Raw genomic sequence first — 26,855 nt, forward strand, 5'->3', positions numbered from 1 at the left:
GGGCTTTATCAGCTTTCCCTAACATGCTGTCTTTCGGAAGTGTTGGATTGTGACTGTCATAATTCCCCAAAACTAAGCAGAGCCTCGGCTAGTTAGCACTTAGGTAGAAGACCACAAAGGGATTTCAGCAGTGAAGGCTGGGCTGAGAAGTTGACAAAATATGTGTGTGTGTGTGTTTGTGTGTATATAGGTAAAGGTTTCCCTTGACATTAAGTCCAGTCGTGTCCGACTCTAGGGGGCGGTGCTCATCTCCGTTTCAAAGCCGAAGAGCCAGCGTTTGTCCGTAGACACTTCCGTGGTCATGTGGCCGGCATGACTAAACGGAACGCTGTTACCTGCCCGCCGAAGTGGTACCTATTAATCTACTCACATTGGCATGTTTTCAAACTGCTAGGTTGGCAGGAGCTGGGACTAGCAACGGGAGCTCACCCCATCACGCAGATTTGAACTGGCGACCTTCTGATCGGCAAGCTCAGCAGCTCAGCAGTTTAACCTGCAGCACCACCGCGTCCCTGTGTGTGTGTGTGTGTATGTATGTGTGTATGTATGTATGTATGTATGTATATGTATGTGTGTATGTATGTGTATGTATGTGTATGTGTGTGTGTGTGTGTATGTGTGTGTGTGTGTGTGTGTGTATATATATATATATATATATATATATATATATATCAGAAGACAGTGACAAGCCACTTCTATACTGTTGCCAAGGAAATGCACGGATTTATCAGGAGTAAAGCTCCTTTAAAAGGAAAAAACAGTCTAACACATCTGGGAAGGACCTCCCGCAAAATTACATTTGAATCTGTCTGAACCCATAAGACAGGGATGTGTCATCCACATACCCACTTCCAAAGCAACGTTGAAGAGAAAATGCTATTTCACTTGGAAACACTAAGGCCAGAGGCATGATCTAGATAGCTATCTGTGGTATGCCATCAATGTACTGCAACTAGTGATATTTAACAAGTTTATCACAGGCATGATTGGCTCTCACTAATCCCTTATTCAGGCTTACTCAAGTGAAGGCTTGCAGATACAACACTGTTAGATTAGTCTCTTTACTACAAACAAGAATGAAGCCATACACACTTTATTTGCAGTACAGTGGCTAAACTATATATATATATATATGTACTTCCAAGTTTAATCCTAGACTTTTCCTCCTTCCTTTCTGATCAACAGATGCAGGACCTGTCTTTTGGCTTTGACAAGCACCTGCCCAATGCTAACACAATGGTTCTTTCTAGCATGGGAATTGCTGGTTCATACCTCACCAGCATCATTCCTCACAATATTGGTGGCCAATACCAAGCAAATGGTAAAACACAACTCAGCAGCACTTAGCAGAGATTAATTTCATTCACACCTTGCATCTCTTATAAGGATTATAACATAGTTACAATTCTTTCTGTCTCTCACCTTGGAAATTCTCCCTTCATCTTTTCTTTTTGAACTTTGCAAGGCTTCCAGATGATGTCTTGCACTGTCATAGTCTACTAGCTTTCTGCTCCGTTTTGCAATGCGAATCTGTAAACAGTGATGTCCAAGTCAAAAATCACAATCACAATGCATACAAGGTATCTGAAAAGAACTTTTCTGCCTTAAAAAAGTATTCTGACTTTCTTCCATCACTTAAAAACTAAGCCTGTGTGGTATATGTTTGACTGGAACCAAGGAGACCCAGATTCAAGTCCCTTTTAGTCATCCAGCCACTTGAACTATCATTTTCTCTCCCTAATCTACCTTTCAAAATTGTTGTTATGAGAATAAAATGATAGAAGGCCCACAAAAATTATTTCAAATTCGGGAAACTTCACATTAAAGAGGTGAGTTTCATTGTTTATTTTCAGTTTAAGAATATTGTTAATGCATATAGACAGGCCTACACAGGAAACGAATATAATAATTTTGTAACTTGTGGCCTATATTTGAGCCTGAACATGCAGGGGTTCCCTGAGGCCTGAAAAATATTTCAAAGGTTCCTCCAGGGTCAAAAGTTTGAGAAAGGCTAATCAAGAGGGTACTTTACTCTTAAAAAGTAGCATTGTTATTGCCATTCACTGATCTGTTAAAAGCATTAAAATATTATTACACATAAAATATACAAGAAATAGAAACAATACAATATTCAGAATATTCAAAATTAAATATTTAATCCAAAGATTATACTCAAACAGAGCAGCAGAATGTTTTAAGATCATTCAGCAAAGGAAGGGCTAGGTGTAATGGTATGTGGGAATGACCTTGGGAGACAGGAGGAAGAGCCACAGACCAGACAACGGTCAGATAAGAGGCAGCTGAGCCTGTGGAAGGAATGGGGGTGTGGCAAACATCTCAGAAGGGACCCTCTCTAGTTTCTTGGACTGTAAAGGTGAGGGGGGAAGAGATGTACTTTCAGACTTGCAAGATTCTGTTAATGTAATCTTGCAATAAAGATAGAGTTAGTACTCCTGGGTGTACTTCTTGTCTGGACTACCTCAAAGGGCTGACATGACAGACAACCTTTTACTTATCAGATAAAAAAACCAAAGATGTTTAACACAAAACTAATTGGCCAGTCTCTGTGGTCTTGAGTCAGGTTGGCAAGTATATCCAGAAACCACATAGCTAAAAGAAAAGATGGTGAAATAAAATTCTATATGCACTATTCAAGATGTTAGAACATACTTCCCAGCACTGCCATAGCTGACACAATGCCTTGACGGAGATTTTGTTAACACACGAAAGATTCAAAGTAATCCCACCATGAGAAACATATAGCAAATCCCTTTTCTATTATCAATTTTAGTTCCATGAATGTTCTTCAGGAAAGCATGATGTCAATCTAGACAGCTACTACACAAAATATTATTGGATAAATCAGACAAATTGTATAGCCAGCACATAGCAAATGGTTATTTGGACCTTTCCACATATTAAAATAAGGCATCTTCCATTTACAACCCACCTGTCCTGAAAGAGATAAATTGTATATAAATCAGATTATAGTATGCCATAAAGAAGCTCAGATGGTTTCAACTTTGATCTGACTCAAGAGATAAATGTGACACACTTGGGACTGGTACATGGGCCCAGAAATGTAAGACTGCTGTGTGAGTGGGGCAGAATCTCTCTTGCAATTTTCCACCCTTTTCAGTGGAAAAGGGTCACAGAAATTGAGCAAACAGCAGGCGCATTAGTAGTCTTATTTAAGCATTTCAAAACTTAGTCACACCTTGTAGGAAGACAAAACAAAACAAAACAAAACAAAACAAAAAAGCCCTTTGTCTCCATCCTACCTAGTATCCCCAGTCTTATCAATGTTTTAAGGTTGAAGGTAAATTTCTAAAGGGAGCTTCTTCTAGCCAAGGGGGTTGATACAGAACTCTTCTTGTTTGTCTTCTTGTAATTAAATTTAAGCTGCTGGAAGAAAGCTTTTGCTGAGCATTAGGATGCATGAACAGTGGCTGGCAAGTGTAAGTCTCAAATGGTCTTCTTCCCAAAAAGAATACTTCTGTTTCTATTGCTAACTATTTGGCCTAAGACACACAGAGGCATGATACTACCTTTATATCAGGAAACTGTCCCAAATATGTATCCAGAGTTAGCAGTGACCCATCTACCAGCTTTTGGTGAAAATCTTCCCAAAGCACATCACATTTCTGTAGAGAAAGATAAAATACACTGAAAATACAGATTAAAAACAAAAAAAACTATTAACACTCACAAACCCAAATAGGCATTTTTTATGGACCCCAAAGTAGGAAATGTAAAGAGAAACTCCAGTTATTTGAATTTTAATAACAGTTATTCCCACATAAGTGCCCCTAACATTCTCAAAACAGCAATATGTTTCACACATTAGGACTGACCATATGTTACTTCAACTTACCATCGAGACAGTGAAAAAAAGGGGGAAAATATTTGGACATTGCTCATAAATTTCCACACTCATTCTTTGCCTTGTGCAAAACCAAGCAGTCATGGTTGCCTAGAGTATATTATTTATAGTTGGAAAAAATCCACTCCCATTATTTTCTGATGGAGATCAGGGTCTATCTCCAGTGTCACTTGTTCAAGCAACAAGAGGAACACTGGAGGATGCCTAAAAGCTAGTAAGTTTCACTAGCTATTGTTGCATCAATTCTTTTTTCAGTAAAAATAAGACCAGTTAAAGAGGTTGTCACCTGAAGAAGTCCAAAATTAGAAACACATTGTGAAGCTGAAAGGAAATGACATTTTATATTTGTCAGAACATTAGAACATGCTGCATCCAGGATGTATCTTAACTTGTGGTGCATTGAATTGTCCTCAGCAACTGCCCAATGAAAAAGACATTTTAGCACTAGATAAGGAATGTATATTGAAATAAGGAATAGGTGTCAGGTCTTGTAACCAATCCTTGGTAGTAGAATGATAGTTCATGCCTGTGAAAACTGTCACAATTGAACCTATTAGAAAGCTGATACAAACCTGGCTAGAGTGCCAAACTAAACTTGATACCATTTCTTATAAAACAGAGGAAGGGATAGTGAAGTCTCAGTAGAGACGTACCACAGATTCTCCTTCAAAATACAGTAAAGCCTTGAGGACTGGGAGAACCTGAAGGAGAGTGGACGGTTCAAATCAACAAATCTATTGTGAGCCACTGTGAAGAGTGGTGCATACCTGCAGAGATATGGATAGATAGCAGGACCATAGCAACACTCTTATCTCTTTTGCTCTAGTCAGGACAGAGTGGGACAGACCTTTCAGAGAGCTCTGACATTTACTCAGTGATATGCCAGGTGCTGATAGCAATGTGGCAGAGGCCTGGAGATGTCCAGCAGGAGATGAAGATCTTGAACTAGCAGAGATGAGATACAAGGATCATCAGGCAACTTTGGAGACAAGGGAAGACCACTGGAAACAGATGCAAGAGAATCAGCTGCAGATTCTGATGTTTTAAAAATACGCTCCAAAAAATGACTCACAAATAGGATGAGTGATTGCATCAAACCTATTTAGTAAACACCTGGCAGTGTTTACATGAGTCTAATGCATGGTCTTCCCCAAGGCATAAAAAGCAAATATTCTGTCCATCCATTTTGCACCTGCAGAATAGGGCTTCTGCGGCTAGAAGCTGTGCATTCATGTACGAGGATAAGTGAAATAAAATGAAGAAAATCTAAATAAATGGAAGAAGTCAACATGAAGCTCAGAGAATGGACATCCAATCACTGTGGCAGTTGCAGAGTGTGATTAATACTGTTCCTAGTAATGCATGCTGCATTACTAGGCTCCTGCCCAGAAATTGGTATGCTGTAGAAGATTTCAGTGGGCTCTGTGCAGGCATATATTCCCAGTGCAAGAAGGTAACCATGTAAGCCACCAGGAGTTGAGCTGCGTGGGGCGACGAGTCATATAGCTCCCCACTTCAGAACCCCGAGTTAAGAAAGATTCCATTATAATATGAGACTAAAAGTAAGAAAACAAATGCAAATTATTACTCAGCCATGAAGTTTGTGTTGCATCTTTGGGCCTAATCTCTGCTTGAGCTGTGTTTGTTTGTGCACTATGGTTTCCTTAACCACAATTTCCCTATTTAACCCAATTGTCCGAGTTCACACAATACATTGAACTAATATCTAGTCAATCACATTTTAGCTTCACTTATTACAGTTAGAATAAAATAGGATAAAATGTGAAAATAATGGTTGAAGGAGAAACTATGATGCTATCTTGAGCTCTTTGGAATTAAGGCTGGATAAAAATGTCATAAATTGTACTAAATAAAGTGTGAACAGAATAATTCCTAGTTTATCTTCTTGGTCACTACAGTAGCTTGTGGTAAGATTATGATATGCCCTGTATTCTAGAATAACCAGAGGTCCTAGGTAGACAAGAAATACAGCAGTACTGATCCTGTTCTCCTTGTCCCCGTGCAAATAGTACTTGGAAGTATATTTCTGCAATTGAGAAGCTGTTTATTTTGTAAGCAAAGCATCTGGTGAATGCCATAAAGTTCATATTTGAAGTATGTAAACATTGAATGTGGATTATGAGTAATTATTGCACTCTCTTAACTGCTGTTGAGGAAATAAATTCTGCTTTTGGTAGCACCATGTTTAATCACAGCAGTGCTCAGAGTGACAAGGGCTACTAGATCAGAACACACTTTGTCATCAATTTAGAGATTAGTTCTAGATAAATCAAAATCTTGGAAGTTTCCTATAAATTAGCAGGGCTGAATGTCTTTTCCTGAATTAATGAGGAACATTTCCTGAGGCAAACATCAAGGTCACTTGACTCAAGCCATATAATACCAAGAGTCTACAGAATGCTTAAAACCTGAAAAATCTGCTCTTCTTATGGAATAGCCTTGGTTATTAGTTATGTCATTCTTCTTTTTTTTTAAACTTTTAAAAAAAAACTATTCATCTGTTTCACCTTAGTTCCAAAATTCATGGAATTTTCAACTAGTCATGTTGTCTTCATAAAAACAAAAGTATGGTTTTTTGCTTTCTGTATTTTGGGCAAAAACAATAGTTTACACCCAAGTTGTTTCTCTACTCAGCTACTGCATTTTTCTCCTCCTTTGGCTGATATTATCTCATTTCAATCCCCTTCTTCTCTGTCCATCAGCTGTCAAAATAATTCTCCTCTCCTCACTTTGATTATGCAGTGTCCCTCCTTATAGCACTATGCTTATTTGGGTTCTTGAATCCAGCACAACCTTCAGATAGCTTTGCACACCCCTCCCCAGTCTTCCTCCTCTGCTCCAGTGTCCCAGTACCTGCCCATGGCTTTGCTCTTCCAGCTTCACCATGCTTAGCCACTGGAAGGTCTGCTGCTTCCTGGAAATATCCATACCTCCTTCCTTTTAGCAACTTACTTTGGAAGGGAGAACTATGATGCCAATTCTTTTATTTCCCCTCAAATCTTCCCCCTAAATCCACTTTTGCCTTGAAAACTTTGGCACAATGCCCTATAATTGCTAAGCCCATAACTAAACCAAAGCATTAGAAACCCAAACAACAATGTCTTTTTTCTCTGTTCACCCTCGCTTACATACTAATAGTGAGCTTCTTGTCTGAATACAGATCATTATGTAGCCAAAATGGGATTACTGTTACTCAGTACAAGAAAAAAGATTCATGGAAATTTCAAGATTTCAAGAAATACAAAACAGATTTGAAAGGGGAAACCTGTTTTAGAGATATAGGAGCAAGATCTAAAAGAAGCCCAGTGATCAGTGTGTGACTGCATGATGGGAACACTTGCACAGAAGCACACTGCAACATATTGTTGCAGGTTCCATTTGTTCTATCTACTTAGCTTGGCTTTAAGTGGATTGATAAAGAATATAGAGAAAAAAGATCATAAAGCCACCAATTTTATTCCTAGACAATCCTGTGTTATGAATAAGAACAAGCATGCCATTAGAACAAATGATGTTGTTGTGACTATACATGGCTTAGAGATACAACATACGTTTTACGTGCAAGAGGCCCCAACTTCAGTTTGTAGCATCTCCAGTCAGACAATGTTAGGTAGACATGCTGGGAAACAAACCACCTGAGCCTGTGGATAGCTAATAACAGTAACGGGATGATTTCATATAAGATGATATCATAGTATAGATGGAATTATACTACATCCTATTAGCCAATGCAAATGTAAAACATAACCTGTCCCAAGCAAAACCTATTAGGGCTGTCCTAGGTAAAGGTAAAGGTTTCCCTTGACGTAAAGTCCAGTCGAATCCGACTCTAGGGGGCGGTGCTCATCTCCGTTTCTAAGCCTTGGAGCCGGCGTTGTCATAGACACTTCCGGGTCATGTGGCCAGCATGACGACTCGGAACGCCGTTACCTTTCCGCCGAAGCGGTACCTATTGATCTACTCACATTTGCATGTTTTCGAACTGCTAGGTGAGCAGGAGCTGGGATTAACAATGGGAGCTCACCCCGCTGCGCGGTTTCGAACCGCCGACCTTCCAATCGACAGCTCAGCGGTTTAACCCGCAGCGCCACCGCGTCCCTAGTGTTAGCTATATTCTTCCTCACATATTTTATCACCTCCAAGCATCTTCAGAATGATGTTTCCTGTTTATCCTGTATAACAACATTTAAGAAGATAGTATATTTCAAATCCCAAATGAAAGAAAAGGACCACAGCTATGAAGTAGCTATGAAATGCCTTCTTCTGAAGAAAGGGATGGATGAGTCTATACACTACTATCTATGCATATCACGTTACTCGAATGAGTTTGATGTAGAACTGCCTTTGTGGAGTGGAGAAATGCAGCTACTGGAAAAAATGGGTTGTATGGACCATAATTCAAATAATGTGACATCTTCAGTGGCACCAGATTGATATACAAGCCTAACTCATGCTGTTATTTTCAACCAAAACCACCAAAAAGATGAAGGATCAGATGGTCTTCAGGAATAATATCCCCAGTTGCTTCAGTCATTTTATAGCTCTGAATTGTGTCTCCTTACCCAAAATTGATTGAGGTGGAATAATAAACTAAGCTTTTTCAGTAGCAGCTTCTAGGAACTTTCTGTCCTGCAGGAAGTCAGTTCAGTTGATAAAAAGCTCAATTTTAGACACTGGTTAAAACTCTTTTTTTCAGAGGATTCAAGGATGGGACTAGTGGAAAGCAAATATGATTGTATTAACCAATAATTTGTTGTCTGGTGCTTTATCATTTGGTTTTATATTTTTCTTAGATACCTTGCATTCCTTGTTACATAAATGAATGTTTGGTCTGCGCAGACTCACTGAAATTAATGAGATTTAAGTTAGTCATTGTTTATCTATCACATGAATGTCAGTATGTCTATTTGAAGCACAATTAAGTCCAAATCCACAATTTCTTCAATAAATAAAATAAATTCTTACCTCACCAACCATTTTTACATCTTCCCGGCCATACCAATCAGGTTCATACACTTCATGAAGAGACTCTGTAAGCTTTTTTGAAGCATCTTGCATGCCTAGAATTTTTGAGCACAAAGAGTCTGTTGTTGACATCTATTATCTCATAGTTGGATTACCATTTGATCTGCCTTTATCAGTGTCATCTCTGAAGTTGATAAACATGTAAATAAGGCCAAGGAACAGGCTTTGATTAAAATTCATTATTTTAAACATTAGTTCAAAAGTAATAGAATGGATACAAAAATGAGTAGTGATCAAGATATCAATAACAAATGTGAATACTAAAAAATGAATGTGTTTGATTTGTATTTTTTGTATAAAACTGTAATCACTTCTTATTATCTGTTCTATCTTAACTATATTGTCAATGTAAATGGAGTTATGCTTGGCAGAGCATTTATTTCCATAGTATTCTTTTTTTTTCTTTTGCATATTTTCTGCTGACCCCAAGTTTGTCTGGACCCCGTCAGGCAAAGAGACTTCAGATCTAGTTACACGGAATGGATAGACAAAGGGAAGTAGGTCAAAACAACAGCTCTGCTGTTTGCTATCATTTACAGTAGCATAAAATACCAGCTGAAAACAGCCAGCTCAGACCTACCTGCTTTCTTTCATATGGCACTTAATGAAAAATGGCTCTTATGGAATAGAAATAGAGTGGAGCTAGATTTTCAGTGATGCAACCCAAGTAGAAATAATAAAATTCTAAGCCACAGTTTGTTACAGAACAATTGTCATATGAAAAATAGGGTCATTTTCATAGTTCCTTTAATCTGTTGTTTCAGAAGGATCAGAAGGATCCTCAGCTGAAGGATCAGAAGGATCCTCATCTGAAGGATCATTTTTTCAAACATTTTTGCCACTCTAATCCTCCTCTTGATTTTCTGCTCATCTGCTACTCTTCACTCCTTGAGCTTCTCCTTCAGCAGCCTCTCTCTTCTAAACCTCTCTCCCTGCCTTTCTAAAACCAATTCCATTCTTTTCTTTCACTCCATACCCCACCAATTTTTTTATAATTTGCTTTCTCAAGTCTATAAAAGTAACATCTAGCTGACTTTGGCTCACCTCAAAAAAGGTAACCAGGGTTGGACCTGATGAGAGATCATCAAGAAATACCAGGGCTGTAGGCTAGACTACAACATTAAATGACAACAACAACAATGGCAGTGGCCAACCACTTCCATATTGTTGCCACCATCACAAGAGTTAAGCTCAACTCAAGGCAGACCTGACCACCGTAATATCATAGAGCGGCATTTGTAATCACAGACCTGCCAGCATTTCAGAATCACAAAGAAGGATTTCAATGTGCCTTTCACAGTGCAAGCTTTGCTTCCATCACCACCCTTTTTTTCCCTGGCCAATTCAAACCATTTATGGAGGTACCTTTTTCTTTTTTAAGAATATTTGAATATGCTGTTATTGGCACAATGCGATTTTATACCTGCCTATTCAAATGTGAATCCATTTGGGTTCAAATGAGCATTTTTCCAGTGTAAAAGGATATTAGGGTTTGTTTGTTCGTTTGTTTATTTATTTATATTTCAGATTTCACCATCCATCTCTCCCGAGAAGGGGACTCTGGGCGGTTGCCCCTCTTGAATAATAATTAACCAATAAAGACAGAATCAGATATAGTACTGAGGTAATTTCTGGGGGAAAAAGACAAATAAAGATAAAAATGTCCTTCCATTCCACTTCTATTTCTGACCCCTGATTATAATGTGTAAACAAAGTATCATCAAGACTACTTTTGTAACTTTTGCCTCATGTTTGTTTGTATGTGTGTGTGTGTTTGTGTATGTGTATATGTATATGTGTTTGCATGTGTGTGTGTGTGTGTGTACATAAATATAAATAAATAAATAAATAAAAAGCTAGGCTCATTTATTAAATTCTGCTGGGCTTCCAGCCATTGTGAAGTGAGTAACAAACTCCATGGTTCCTGGAAGGAATGTAAACTGCAGATTAAATGCAACCCATATTAGGTTGCTTTACATGTAATTAGCTGAAAGAAGATCATGTTTCTAAAAAGGGAAGGAAGATAAATCCTTTGTTAACAAAATGGGCATTAAGACAGCATGCCAGAAAAAAGAAAAAACCCTAATGGGAGGCAAAAAAATCCCCAAAAGCAAACCAACCCTATCCCACACTGAGGAACCGCAAGAACCTTTTCAACGAAGTTTGTCCATTTCAGCTCTTTGGGGCCTATGATATTTATAGGCAGAGTTCTGCTGTGGAATCACGCTTTCTGAAAAAAGCAGTCCCAGGAAATCTTTGATGGTATCACCTATGCCTGCTCAATCTGCTGACTGTTCATGGCTGATCTCAAGACCCTCCTCCTTGTGATTCTGTAACTTTACACCAGCCTTGTGCTGGTTAGACCTTCTTATAGAACAGAAAGTGTAACCTTTGGGAGGATGATGGTCAACAATGCATGATGTTCTGGATACAAGCTGGTAAAAAGATGGCAGGGCAAAGACAAGATGAAAGTTGGTTCAACTTAAATACAATATTTCATTAATTTGAATTAATTCAGCGAAGTTCATATGATTATTCCCTGTGTATTTATCAATTAACCACTTCTGATTTGTTTAATATTACAGTTCAGAGTATCTCAGCTTGTGGAAGTACAGAAATGTGATTTAAAAAAATGAATTATGCAACAACGTTTGGTGGAAGGACTGGTACTCCGCCCGTTTATTTCGGATGGCTTCATGCATCTACAAATGTAACCAAGGTATCAAAAAATGGGTAAATATTTATTGTATGTATTTATTAGATTTTATTAGATATTTTATCCCATGTTTATTATTTTTATAAATAACTCAAGGTGGTGAGCATACCTAATACTCCTTCCTCCTGTTTTCCCCACAACAACAACAACCTTGTGAGGTGAACTGGGCTTAGAGAGAGGGACGGGCCCAAAGTCACCTGGTCAGCTTTCATGCCTAAGGAGGGACTAGAACTCTCAGTCTCCTGGTTTCTAGCCCATTGCCTTAACCACTAGACCAAACTGGCTCTTCTCTATTCTCCATGTTTTCTTCAAAGAGGGGATAGCTCTCTGTGAAGTAAGGGTATGAATGCATATTTTATAATTTGGAAGAGAAGAGAATGTTAGCTCAGGTTATTTGCTCAAAAATATTAAACATTTTATATAAACTATTAAGTAAATTAGGAAGAATATAAAAGGGGGCCTCATCTTAGAGACAGTACAGTTATCTCAAATAGTCCAGTTCTTTCTTGCAGACGAGTCATATAGTCTGATTTATAGCTGGCCATGCTAAACTAACTATGTACTTTTCTGATACGATTTAGCCTGTTTTAACCTGAAATAGAATTGGGTTAGTGAGAAAGGTACCTTGTGTTCAATTGTGATGTTACCAAATCATGGTACACATGATTTACACAGCTCCCAGAAAATGTGGCCTTGAATGCAATTATATCATCTGTAAGTGTGGGCTACCCAATAACAGGGGGGAAAAGAGAACAGATCCAAGAGGAAACACAAAGGCTCGGGGGTAGGCAACCTGTTGTCCTCCAGACCTTTTGTACTTTTAAATCCCATCAGGCCCACCCAGCACGGCCCATGGAAAATGATAAGGGATTGCGGAACTGTAGGTCAATTTCTGGAGGGTACAAGCAGCCTATCCCTTGCAAATAATTGCACATTCAGTAGAGTTCCATCTTTATGTGATGTTATGGTCAGATGTTATATTTGTAACAAATAAGTGATTGAATACTTCTAGTTTTCAGGCAAAAGTCTATCTGAACTTTGTTGTTTCCTGCCCTGTCCACTTGGCAAAGAAGAATCTCCACAAGCTCTTTTGTAAATGAAATATATCTATTTACTGGACTGATGAAAATTATGCTGTTCATCTTAACCAACACTTGGGGAAAGTTCAGGGGAATTAATATGTTTATATATATTTCTGAATAATGCCAATTCAGTTGCTGGTTATACTTCATCCAACAAGCAGTTAAATGTGTGATTTAACTGATGCTGCTAAGTGCAAAATTAGAAAGTCAGGGATCTTCCCATTAGGAAGTATTTATATGTGGGTATTTGGGGACACTGCTAAAGTTTAGTAACAATAATGACCTTTCTCACTGAGCTGATTCTTACAGTATATCTCATGTGGACTAGCAATCTCATTCTTTTATTTGTCTCAGTGGCTTGACAGGCCATTGATGACACCTGGAAAAAGCAAGTTCACAAGCTTCACAAACAGCTAATTAAATTTTACCTTTAAAATTTGAAGCAAAAGTCTAAAATGTGTCAATTTCATTGCAATTACCTTTGATTGCAGCTAAATATCCTCGGAGTTCTTTCTGAAGTCTGGAACCTTCTGCCTGAAATACAAAATAGAAATAAATCCTGTATGCAACTCAGATCCATGAAGGAAAGAACGAAATTCCCATATGTGATTATTACTGTATATATACTGTATGCAGTGTATGGTTGTATTAATATAGTCTATCAATTTAGACAAATTTAATCTATTAAAAAACTAAAACAACAAAAAAGTGTTCTCTAGCAAGCAGCTAAAAAAAATCACCAGATATTTGCTGAGTCAAGCAATTGTGTAGCTAGTTTCTATAGTACAAAAACAATTTTCTGCAGTTTACTTGGACTGAGTGCAGGTCATTTGATGTATCTGTCTCTGCTCCTTGAAGCTGTGAAGCAGCCACTTGAAAGCTATCCTGACACTTCCAGAAAACCCAGAATGATCTGCAGAGGCCTATTTATTGTTGGGTCAATCCCTCTCTGTCAGCCCTAGACTAGGAAGTCAAAAAAATCTAACTACCGACTCATACTGGACCAGCATGGTAGACTATGGTTCCTACACTTCAACGAAGAGGGCTTCATAGCATGGCCAGTGTGGAATTTTGCAATTAGTTTTCTTTACCGTATTTCTGGAGTTAAACATATAATTGTAAGCCATGCAAAGACATGAACTGTGTAAAAATAGTATTCAACATAGCTGTGAGACCTGTGGGATTGTGTAAGGCAAATAAGAGTCCCCCTTCTTGGGGGAGATGGGCGGTAATAGAAGTTTGAAAAATACATAAATAAATCTACATATGTTTGTCCAATCCAATACCATTTTCTTTCTCCCAGCCAGTAGAGAGGCTTTGTTAATCAAAGTTTATTTAAAGCAAACCCAGACTTATTTAAAAAGGGGGGGGAAATAAACATCAAAGCATGGTTCTGCCGCCTCACTTGGGATGGGAAGGGCAATAGCTCTTCCTGGGGGTGGCTGGTGATGTAGAGTTCTCCCAACGGAATGGAAATCTCCCACTTGGATTTTATATTTATATTTATTTATTATTTTAGTATTGTAGGTGTTGACTTGGTGATTTTATGATGTTGAGGTTTTAAGGTGAATTTTACTGTAAACCGCCCAGAGTCCCCCTTTTGGGGGTAGATGGGCGGTGATAGAAATGTGAATAATAAATAAATAAATGAGTTACTATAGTATCATTCTGAGTATGTTATGAGCAAACATTTCAAGAACCTACCTGAGTACAGACCAAAATGACAATGTACTTTTTAGGTAAGTTAAAACATTGAGTTATTATGGAAGATTCAAAACTTTTGGGCAAAGGCCAACTGTAAGTTTACCTTGTAACAACAGAAAGCTACAACATATCTGGAATTGACAGCAAACTTACTCTATGTGTATGGATCCTATCTCACTCATTATTTAGTCACATTTCTTAGTTCATGCTTAAGGGGAGACTGCCCCCATTGTATCAAACACAACTTCAATCTCAATTACTGATATCTTGTTTGGTTGGATCTATCGCTTTTGGTCCTAAAATCCAGAAAGTATACTGGATGGCTAACAAATAAATAAGAAAAATCTGCAACACAGAGCACATTGCACATTCTACTTGTTGGGTAAGTTAATCACAAACGTTTGGAGTTAAGTAACATTGCCCAGTTTTACTCTCAGTTAGCTACAAGAAGGCAGTTACTTTGCTGTAGCATAATACAGTTTGAGAATTTCACCATCAGCTAAAGATCTTGACCTAACCCTTGAAGGTCTATTGTTATGTCTACAGTGTCTATTTTCTAATTTAATAATCCTTAGAATTGCAAACTGGCCAAACTGTACACTCTATCCTCATAATAATTTTGCATGGTACTCCATGACACTGAGGTCTAAGATTCAAAGAACGGAATCTTGCTTAGGGTTTCCAAAGGAAATAACATTTGAGCCAGGGTCTTCTTAGTTCACAGCAAACATTAAGCCATGTGTCTTCACCAGGATTTCTTGCTAATCATTAGTGATACATTTAAGTTTGATCTGAGTGAAGCCTTCAGACTACTGAACTTTGCATCTCTTGTCGTAATATTTAAAATAATGCCATGAAAGGCGGACAACAGAAGTAGCTGCTAAAAAGGCCCACAATTAATCTTTTTCAAGTGTTGACTGAACAGATATTTCCACTGAAATGGTTCGGCTGGCCTGAATCATGCAAGGGATTCTGGGAACTGCAGAAGAGCCTAGCCAGTCCCTTTCCTTCAACAATTTGTTTTACAGACACTAACAAATCAAGTATATTTGGTTGACTGAAGAGAAACAATTGAAACAAAATACAATTAGTACAGGCTGTGAAACACAGATAGGCTCCAAGAGCTTTTTTAAAGGAAAAAAGGAAGCCATCAAATTAAGCTATTTGGCAGTTCTGTCATCTGTTGGATTAAATACAAGTATGACAGTTTGATTAATGTACTTAATAACTTCTTGAAGAAAAAAAGGGACTGCTTTTGTTTGCTACCAAATTCTAATATGTAATATATTCCAGTCATTATCATTACAGATGAATGTTTATGGTTACAACTTGTTCTTTCCTTAAAAGCCATGGCAACTGTTTCACTGTTCACTGAAAAAAATGAATGTCAAACATAGTAAGACAGGAAAAATCTTTTTAGTAACAGTAAAGATCCTTACTACACAATTGCAACTCAAGAAGTCATGCAGTTAGACCAATACTGAGAACAAACACTTTGGTCGTCAATTTGAAAATACATGATGATGATGATGATGATGATGATGATGATGATGATGATGATGAGACAAAAGGCCACATCTAGTCTAAACATCTGGCTGACTGTGTGACCAACCATAACAACAATTCAAAAAACAACCTTAGAAGGCTAAATATATGAAACATGTCTTACCCAGATTATCTCCATTATAACTTTCCAACAGAACAAACTAATATATTTTGCATTGGCTCATTAATACAAATTCATGGTAAAGCACCTGGTTTGAATGCCAATGGTTCCAAATAAGCAGATGGTAGGAAGTAGGCAAGTAGTAGAGATCAGGGAGGAATGGCTGTCATTTATTCACTAACTCTGGCTGACAACCAGGAGTATGAACCAGTCAAAGAACAGGTTCATGTCTCTCATGATCTCTGGCCAACTACATTCAGACTGATCCTGGTTTATTTAATGCAGCATTAGGAAACTTCTTAAGGATTGGGACCTACAACTCTTGCAATATTTTGGAGAGCCACAAGATTTTTACAATGTTTTTTTTTTAATTTTAAATATGGGAATGGGAACAGGCAGCCTTTGGAACTCAAGGAGCTCCACGCCCCCCTTTAACATACTCAAATGCCACCTAAATCATCAAAAGTGCACTGTCAACATTGAGTGACAAAAGGGCCAAATGTGGATGGCACAATTTTGATGCGGGGGTGGGGGGTTAACAGTGGGAACTGGGGTGATTTGCTTCCTCAAGGCTTCTTGCTGCTGTTTATACTCTTGTTTGAAAAAAAGAATGAAACACTGACATAATTATCTGGAGATTTGGATTAATTACTGTATGTCACCATTATACCGATGACACACAGCTCTATTTTCTACTTAAGTAACCCAAGAAGACTATGAAGCTCCTGAATATGTGAGGATGAATAGGCTGGGATTTAGTCTAGAGAAAATGTGGATTTCTACACCAGTTTATCTGCATTTATTTGATAGAATTCAGTCTAAAGGATTAACTTGGTAGTTTACTGGTAAAATATGCCACGCTGGAATATCAGTGATGGCTGCTGGGGGAAGGGTAGATGCTGTGAAGAATGGAGGCGGGGAGGTTGTTGATTGGATATGCCATGCCCAGAACAGCTGGGGGCAGGGGGAACAGAGGGTGTGTGACATGTACCAGCCTTGCCCTACTTATTCTGTAAAATCCTTTGGGATCCCTGGGGATTTTGTTTATCCAAAATCCAGAACAACCAAAATGTTCTGGGGTTTGTTGCTGCTGAACCATGGCTGAGCTGAAAGGTTTGGCAGAACTTCTGAAATGTGAGGGTTTAATCCAGATTTGAAACCACATGTATTTTCTGTTTTGTGCACACTTCTCAGCCATAGTCACAAGTTGTCCTGAAAATGCATGAAGTACATAAACATAGAATAAATTACATACAAACTTACCCAAATAACTTACTTGTAAGCCTTTGGGCTAAGATCTACTGAATTAATATCTTATGTGATAGTCCAACCAACCAAATCTTCTTACCTCTTGCCGTTTGAAGTTCTGAACATACTCTTCAAACTGTTCATCTTTTGTTTCATCAGCTTTGCCTAGCTTCTGAAGCACCTATAAGTGAATAATAGGGAAACTCAGTGTTACCTCAAGCAGATCCCATCAAATATCAGTGGAGGGACTGTATTGTTTTGACATTATCAGTTCTTCATCTCATTCTGGTAATTCTCCCTGGCATGCATTGTAATATAAAACTAATCATGGATCCACAGCCATGATGCTACTGTTGAAAAACACTCTGTAAGGAGAGAGTGTCGTTTCAAAGCAAAGAACCATTTTATCTGCCTGCGTGGGCGGCCTGGCCATGTTTCCAGAACTAGCAAGGGTCTCGTCATGTTGTTATGAAGCAATAGATCTTCCTGTCAATGAATGGTCCCAAAGGCTTCACTGCAGCACAGTAGAGAAAGATCTGGCAGAATAATAAGCCGCTATGCCAGCCCATGGTGTTCAAAACCAAACTTCATTAAGCTTTCTCCTACATGTTATGGTTCATTATACATGACAGTAATCAACATTGTTCCAATCTGTCTCTAATTTTAAACACACAGCAACAGAGAAACAGTGAAATAAATTGGCCTGCCAGTTAATGAGGTGTGAAATCTTAAACATGAACTGACAAGTGAGCTTTGGGGTTTATCATCAACATTAAGCTGCAAGTAGATTTAGTGCCATACAAATATATACAAAACCATTATGGTGAATATTCGCATTGCTCAAAAGTCTGCTGAAGGGAGCAGGATGCATGATCTCAATTAGGTACTGCATAACATCTGTGGGTGGATTTCCAACACAGTGATAATAGAAGCACTGCATTAATGAACAAGTTAATATGAAAGGGAATGGGATTTGAAACAAGTGCAATGCAGAACACATACACACATCTTTCCCCAGAAAAAGACTTCAGACCACCTTTTGATTGAGTTCTTTTTGTATATAAACAAATGTAAATTAATGCCTGTTCTTAAGGTTGTCTGTCTAAAAAATTTCCTTATTCCTGGACATCCCAGCAAACTCAACACTGCTCCCATGTGATACTATCTAGACAATATTACTCTTTAAAGGTAATGGAAATGGGAAGATGACAGCAGCATGTGAGTAATGTGACTGTAAATCTGCCCAGGAAAAACAGTTTACCGATTTAGCAACAGATGCAAGAAAAAGAACAGAAGAGAATACAGTGGGATGAAAAAGGCACTTTAAATATATATATAAGCAGCTGCAGCCAATAAGTTTGAGTGCTGGTGGAGCAAGTCACATGATTATGCCATCTTTTGTTTTTATGTTTCTAGATTGTGCAGGAGAGAAAAAGGAGTTTGGGGCAGCAGCCAGCTATGCATTACAGCTTCTGTCTGATTTGGTCTTCCCATATGCACTCAGCTGACTGTGAATACACACACACTCCAATTGTCAGGCCAGGGTCATACGGGATATCTTCTCCAAGGGAGGATGTTTGAAGGTGAAGTCACATATAGAACTCCTTGAAAGAGACAGAGGATGTCGTGGCCCAGAGCCCTGACACCTCATCAGATAAAACAGCCCTGAGTCATCCTCGAGCCTCCGACAGTGCCTCTTCCCTGCCTAGAAAAACAAAGGCTGGAGTGGCAGGGCTCAAGATTAAAGAGGAGGTCTCCCAAGAGAGATAGCAGCCTTGGCTATAATAAGAGCCAGCCGGACTACACAGAAGCCAGCTGCAGCAGCCTTGAAAAGGAAGCAGAGGCTTTTTGCTAGAGGCAACAAGTCCCGTCTGCTCTCTGTGCCAGCATCCTATTGGATCAGCTTCACTCTTCGCCTTTTTTCTCTGTGGTACATGCTTACAGTGACCATATTTTCTTGGAAAAAATAAAGGAGAGACCTGAAAAAGGGGCAAAGCTGGTTCCTAAGGATAAAAAAATTGTTTATGATTTTGCTTTACAAAGGCAAATTCAAGAGCAAAACCAAGAAAAACTTTATAAAATGCATATTCCAATAAAGATATCTAAAATCAAACAGTATATGTAAATGCACTTTAAAAAGACAGTTCAGTGTCCATAGTTTTCACATGAATGTGAAAGACATTAAGTAACATTAAGTGTTACCATTTGTACAGTAGAAGTTAAATGACAAAAATAAAGGACAAAAACGAGTTTTTGAAAAACAAGTAAATCTAAAGGACAGTCCTTTATAATAGAGGACATGTGGTCACTGTATCTATGCTCCTCTCTTTTCTAGGGATATTACATTGTATTACAGGCTGTAAACATCTAGACAATCCCTACTGTCTGCAAAAACATACAGAAAACTGACTCTTGGCTAACATCCACTGATTGTCAGGATTTATGCCCTAGTCTTGCTCTACTATTACTATTGTAAGCTCTGGTTCTGGCTGGCTAATGTTCTTCTTGAAAACTAGCATCTGTGTCACTTGGCCAGAGGACATGACAAAGAGGCAGAGTAAACTCCCCCTTATAGTCTGCATTTCAGGTGCAAAAGTAAGAAGGCTAGTTCAGTTGCCTTTCTGAGCCAGGATATCTTCCTTGTAAACATTCAAGCTGCTCTTAGGCTCTAGGGTTTTTGAGATATACTGAAACTCCCAAGAATAGGATGGAGAAGGAATACTTAAAGCCATTCAGATATAAGAAGCCCTTAAAGACAATTAATTAAATTAAAAAATTAAATTAAATTAAATTATGGTTAGAACAGAGAACATGACAAATATTGGACAGAAAAAGCATAAACTATGAAGAGGCATTCATTTCATGAAAAGTTGGGACCTGAAAATATTAACCTTTAGAGGAGTTTTGAATAAAATTAAGTTGACAGACCATCATGTCTTCTCCAATCAGGGTAGTAAATGATATATTCAACCATACTGATCCATATTTTCTGCAAATAGTCCCAGCTCCATTTCTACCCAAAGCTATTAAAATGTCCTTTCTGGCTAAACAAGAGCTATACATCTAAGGGCATGTGGTGACTTCATTAATGAATCTTTTGACAGGCAGTAATTGCTCAGGCATCAACAACCACACACCTAACACTAAATGCTCAAATATGCCCCATATCCATTATTTTATGGGTTGGTACATGTCAGTGTGGTGACAAAGAAGCCACTTTTGCTTGTGACATCAAGATGTGAGAAGACCTAGACCTGGTTTCACAACATTAGTGTTTGACCTTGGAAACATAAATTCCAGAGTGATACAAGTTTCCCATGACACTGTGGGAACCTTTTTCTATTTTCTATTTCTGTTTCTACATGCACTTCAGGTGCTAGTACAGGCATGGAAACATCTGGCCCTTAGGATGGGAATCCTTGCCTCTTATCTTGAAACCTTGTCCCTCATCCAGTCCTTAGAATCTCCTATCCCCAGGATGAAGGGAACACACAGTTCAACATGATTGATGGAGGGAAGGTAATGCCCTCTGAAAACAAAGTCTTTATGAATGGAAACAATAAAGCTTCTATTCTGAGGGGGCTTTTTTAAAAAAATGGGAGGGAAGTGTAATTAGGGCTTAGTGTGGAAGTAAGTGACCTTTTATTTTATTTTATTTTATTTGCCAACTTGTATGCTGCCTCAATCACAGAGAGACTCTAAGTGGCTCACACATAAGGCCAAATAGCACACATTTTGATTCATCTGATTCTGAATTTTTGTCAAGAAGGGATCTCCATTTTCCCCCCACAAGGGGGATTTAAGCTCACATGCAGCTCTGGAGACTTGGTCTGCCCATGCTTGTATGTATGTGCAGTATATTTATATACACACAAACATCTTCTGTGTATTGTAAAGACAGCTAATCATGCTGCTTCTTCTCTTTCCTTCATCCTAATGTCTGTCTCAAAGACCTTGAATAAAAATGTTAAATGTGTGAATGGAGGGCAAGGTGGGGCAGAGGGGGATGATAAATGTCTAATGCAAATTCCAAATTCCTTAGTACTTGCATGCAACATTGCTACACAAATTTGAAAGGGCAATGTTTATATCATGGCATTACAACACACGTTCTGTCTTTTTGGCATCATTGTGGACAACTATGGGAGACATGCCATGGAAAGCCACTCAGAAGAGTGCTTCTGTTCCAGTTTCTAAAAACTAGCTTAATAACATCTGTCAACTCAGCCTTTGAAATAGCTTTGTCCTGACCACAGCCCTCCACATGGCCAATCCTTGACACAGGCATCCAAGCTGCCACTTGATCTTGCACAGGAACAAGCAGTTCTGTCAATGCTGACTTCAAAGTGCTTGTGGTAACTCTGGGAGACCATATTCGTTGTTAGATTACCTACATATCACTGTAGAGTATCTCTATCCCAGATAAGAATTTGGGTCATGCCTTGGCTAGCTATTAGTACCTTTAATGTGGGAAGGCTTAAATGCTGAATGAGAGCCGTTAGAATATAGAATAATTGGGATATTCTAATGTGGACTCTTATCTCCGTGGGGCAAAGCAACTGACAGCCTCCCTGTTAATAAAGCAGAGGTTCACATTCGAAGCTACAGATGGAATTCTGAACTGCACAGCAAACACATTTCCACTGATATCTTATGCATCAAAGCCATGCAGTTATTTTTTAATATATATGAATTTAAGTGCAGACTTTCTTTCTTAAATATAAAGAACTGATGACTTATTACCTTACCAATGTTTAGTAAATGTCATCCAATAACTCTCTATGCATTTCCTCTATTAATCTATCCAGGGTGAAGCATACAGATATACAGTACACATGGATCATGCATGTTAAATTCTATGAGCACTCATCAGATTCCATCTGTGCCAAACAACTGCAATGACTGAATCTAGCTGAGTTAATTTAGGTTGCCATTTGGACTAACTGGCTAAGGATTAACAAAAGTCATATTTCAAAAAGATTGTGTCACAGACTTAAGACATTATTGCCTGTTCTCACTTCACCCATTTTAAGTTCCAAATATTCAACAGCATCCTTGGTTAAAAATAAATTGCTTCTTTACCTTTGGATTTCATGTTTTGTGTTTTGTGTTTTTGTTTTTAAACAGAAAACATGTTTAACGTCTGCTGCTGTTTACAAAATGTAAAGTTGTTTACATCTGGTAGCTACATCAATAAACTGTGGTACTGCCTGGATGCATGCTAGAGCAGAGAAAAGAAACCGACAGCTTCACCAATATTATTAGTTCAATTTATATCTTACCTTTCTACCAGAATGACATTAGGGCTCAGTCTAAATATAATGCATGCACAGAGCATTCAAAGGGGATGCTTTGCATAGGGCTCCTCTTCAAAGTAGTGTAGCAGCTGTATCTTCTGGAAGGCAAGTGTGTATGTGGACACAGAAACAATACTTCTGCTGGGTCTCAAACTCAAAGTTCAGATGCTTGCCTATTTTTTATAAATCCAGATTGAGATGGATGAATAATAGATGGTGTTACTATCTGTAGCCTCCTAGCTAGTGTTGCAGTTAATATTTTAGCATCCACATTAATCGAAGATATTGGTCTATAACTAGCACATCTTCTTTTTAAATGTTTTCATCTGTTCATTCTTTTGCTTAAATTGCTGCATGCCATATTTTAACACAAAATATTATCAGGAGAAAACATGAAGAATCGATCAGGCTCTTATCTGCTATGTGACACCTCTTGAGGAATATCTACAATCTGATAAAAATTAAAAATAGGGCATGAAGGATTGTTCTGATAGCAGAGATTATCACTCAGGATTATAACCCAATTCATCAAAGATCACCACAGATGAAGAAAGTTGGTCCACATTGCTTCCTCTGGTTTACGGGCATCAATGATTAATACAAGACATTCAGGAAAGCTTGTAAGGCGTGTCACACACAGAGCAATACATTCATTGGGCCCCTCTTTTAGGTGACCCACAAAAAGGCTGTGACTATATTGCATCTGGTTTTTCCATCATTCATGTTACAGATCAGTTTCTCAAGTCATGCTTTTCTGCCCACTACTGGCCTTTAAGTTCAAACTACATTCATCTGTCACAGGGCTCATCTGTAAACAATGTGCAATATACTATCCAGAAGCTCCCAGGCTTCAGCTGCAAGAACTTCTGCAGTTTATAATTTCCCTTCATTGTTATTTAGGTGCAACAAATCATGAGCTGGTATTACTAAATTAAGCAGCAAGTAGCCAGTGGTGGAACTACCATGATCTGCCTTCCAAATCTTGCTTCTAAAGATTTTTGGTGAATGCTGGCTAGAAACGTGGAGTGATGCTAAGTATACCAAGACCAAGCCTTAGGAAGAAAGACTGATATGCAACTCAGCTTCATCCAGTGCAACCATCAGCAATTCAATTTCTCCCATCAGAAGGATTTAAAAAAAAACACAAGCTCATGCATGTTTATACAGTTTGTAAGTATCCTATTTGTCGCAGCAGGATAGTTTTTCAATGTTTAACCTAGGTTTAATCTATTTTTCACAGGCTTGTGTGTGTGTGTGTGTGTGTGTGTGTGTGTGTGTGGTGGCTCCACAACTTTGTTTTCTGAGAAGAACATGTGTGGCCATTTCTTTATTGGCCAACAGTAGAATCTAAAAGATTTTCCAGTTTTCTTGTAGAAAAAAAGTTGTGTTCTTTTCATAATTATATGCCACTGCTGCAGCTACTACTAATAGGAACATTGCGGTATTGGTGCTCTTATTTTTCTGTTTTAAAACTCTATAAAGTTTTAGTATGCTATCATCCTTGTGTTTACCTTGAACTGCAGTGTTCCCAGTGATAAGATTTAGCATTTAGGTAGCACTTTTTTTTGCTGTCAATCCAGAGTGAAGACAAGATTTAGAGCAAATCTAGACCTCTGAACTGTCAAATAATCCATTTCAACTGCTCTCCCCACGAGAGGACGGTTGGAAGGTACAGTATATGGAAACAATACATCCCTTTCCGTATCTCTGTTAACAGAGATTCCCATTTATCTTCCTTTTGCAGCACTTTGGTTTATAATTATGCTGACAGTTTTCACAGGCAGATGACCATTCACTGCAATTTGGGATGGGGAGGGGAAGAGAAAGCAAGTTTAGAAAGGAACTATCCATCCCCAAAAAGTAAGGCTTTTTTTGTTTGTTTCATTACCTAAAATATTATTTAAAAAATGAATGGAGTCCATGGAACAATTCAAAAAAACTGCCAGGATTGTAAATAACCAATTGCTTGACATTTGTGATAAATAATTACAACCAAGTTGAGAAATTTTTCAAAAGCTTCACCACTTTTTACATCATAAATAACTAATAAAAATCAGGATGGGTAGCTAGACTAATAAAGAATTAGTGAGCCTAGCCACTGGATTCTTCTGAAACAGTTTTTCAACCTCTTCAGTCGATAGCCCTTGGCTTTCCTGCTGATCTTCCATCCATGTACTTAACAGATCCGATTGTTCAGCTTTTTTGAGAACTGCCAAGGTCTGTGAGGTGCTGTTCCTTGCTGGATGCTAACATCTGCAGAAACATGTATAAGTTTGTATTTTGGGGTTACATTACTACAAATCCCATTGAGATCAATGGGATTCCTTCAGAATAAACATACATAGGACTAATTCTATTATTGATTAGATTTATATCTCACTTCTTCCAGAAGCACAAGGCATCCTATAGAGTATTCCCTCTTCTGATTTTTCTCCACAATAACGTGTCTATGAAGAAGGTTTGGCTGAGAGATAACAATTCCCTTAAACTTCTGTACTTGGGAATGGACTTGAACCTGATTCTCTCCTTCTTTAATCCAATATTTAAATCACTGCCCCACATGGGCAGTTTCAGTTAGATGGCATTAGAGTTGGAAGGCATATAAATTTAAATTATTGTAATCATTATCATTATTGTTATCGTTATCATTGTCATTATCAAAACACTAATTGCAAAATGAAACATAATAAAACTGAATAACAGCAACATATAAATAACTTTGCCTTACTGTGTCCTTTCCATTGTATGTAAAGGTACACTTTCTTCTGAGCTGAGCTCTTCTCATGGTGATTTCATGTCCATGCAGTTATCTTAGCAACAGTATGAAAGTGGTCTGATACTGCCATCTTTCAAGATGTCTTTTTACTTACAGACTAGTCTAGTGCTATCCAAATACTGACCAGACTTGACTCTGCATAACTTCAGTCAGTGCTGCCATCTGCTGTATGAAGTTAGCTCTTTATACTATTTACATGATGCATATTTTTGGTTCAGGCTATTCATTGCGTGTGTAACCAGCTACTCTGAGAAATGGAAGCATGGCCTGGACTTCAAACTTTTTGAATGAAGGGGGCTATAACTTATTCCCCAACTTGTTGGTCAGATCCATTACTGAAATAAACTCTGCCAATAAATTGAAAAAGATTGTCAAGACACCAACGTAAACATCAATGCTTTCTTTTCATATCAATCCCTTAAAATGGTAAGGAGAGCTTTAACTGAAGGCAAAGCCTTTTGTTCAGGTTGGCATGGAGCAGAATGATAAACCTGATATTTATTTTACAAGTAATAACTAATGAAAGTATGGAAAATATGACAGTTTCAGGGATTTGGATGCTTCTTTACCCTAAAAACATGTCAGATGGATTATTAATGATCATAGGTAATAAACATGGATTCCTATTTATTTTAGAGAGGAAACTATAAATTAGTAACTCACAATTGCCTTCCAATCTATCCAGTAACTATGAAGATCTTTCTCTTCAATGCATGCACACCAGTGGGTGTACAAGAGATTAAAGTGAACATAGAAGCAGATTCTTCAGTTAAGATACTTACTTGTGAAGTGTCCATACTTAGTACTGATGAAAGCCTCAGGTCACAATTCTACATTCATTTATTTAGGGGTAGGGTGGCCCCAAGCAGGTGTGCAAGTTGTGCACTGCACAAAGGTGCCATGACATGGGGTGTGTCTGTGCCAAATTAAGTTTTAAAAATCAGTCCTCTGTTTCAAACACCAACCGTGTGTACTCTCTGACATCAGACCTCACTTTTCCGAAAGGAGTGCTGTGTATCAATTCAGAGAAACTGCACATATTGTGCAATCTGAAACTATTAGCACCGCTAACAACTTCTGGTGTGCATATTGTTGCAGTTCCAAGAAACTCAGCCTAACAAACATGAGCTGTACCAAGCCTCCATCTTCTTTTGCTTGGGGTGACAAAAGACATTTTGCACAAAGGTGCCTGCCTTACAGGTCAGTGGTGGCCCTGTCTAGGGGTAACCCACAGAGAACTCAGTGGGGTAACCATTAAGTGAGGTTTTCCATTTATATTAATTCTCAGTGAGTGTAAGATCAAAAATGACCCAGGAAACCATAATAAAAATAAATATTTTATCCAAACAAATTCAGGACAGTTTTAAAATGACCAAACCTGACAACCAATTAAATGACAGGTTAAAAAAAGAACACTTCAAGTTTAAATGCCAGACG

The 26,855-nt window shown here is 38.2% G+C and overlaps 1 protein-coding gene across 1 annotated transcript in view; it reads right to left on the reverse strand.

Moving 5' to 3' along the window:
- AMPH (amphiphysin) overlaps window positions 1-26,855 on the reverse strand; it is a 90,793-nt gene that overhangs the window by 38,834 nt on the left and 25,104 nt on the right. The window contains exons 2-6 of the mRNA XM_063302044.1: window positions 17,446-17,526; window positions 13,207-13,261; window positions 8,870-8,964; window positions 3,549-3,644; window positions 1,423-1,530 (exon numbers count right to left, since the gene is read on the reverse strand). Of these exons, the coding sequence (XP_063158114.1) occupies window positions 1,423-1,530; window positions 3,549-3,644; window positions 8,870-8,964; window positions 13,207-13,261; window positions 17,446-17,526 (435 nt within the window). The remainder of the gene's footprint in view (window positions 1-1,422; window positions 1,531-3,548; window positions 3,645-8,869; window positions 8,965-13,206; window positions 13,262-17,445; window positions 17,527-26,855) is intronic.

The sequence above is a fragment of the Candoia aspera genome, chromosome 4 (genome assembly GCF_035149785.1).
Source record: "Candoia aspera isolate rCanAsp1 chromosome 4, rCanAsp1.hap2, whole genome shotgun sequence".
Classification (NCBI taxonomy): domain Eukaryota; kingdom Metazoa; phylum Chordata; class Lepidosauria; order Squamata; family Boidae; genus Candoia; species Candoia aspera.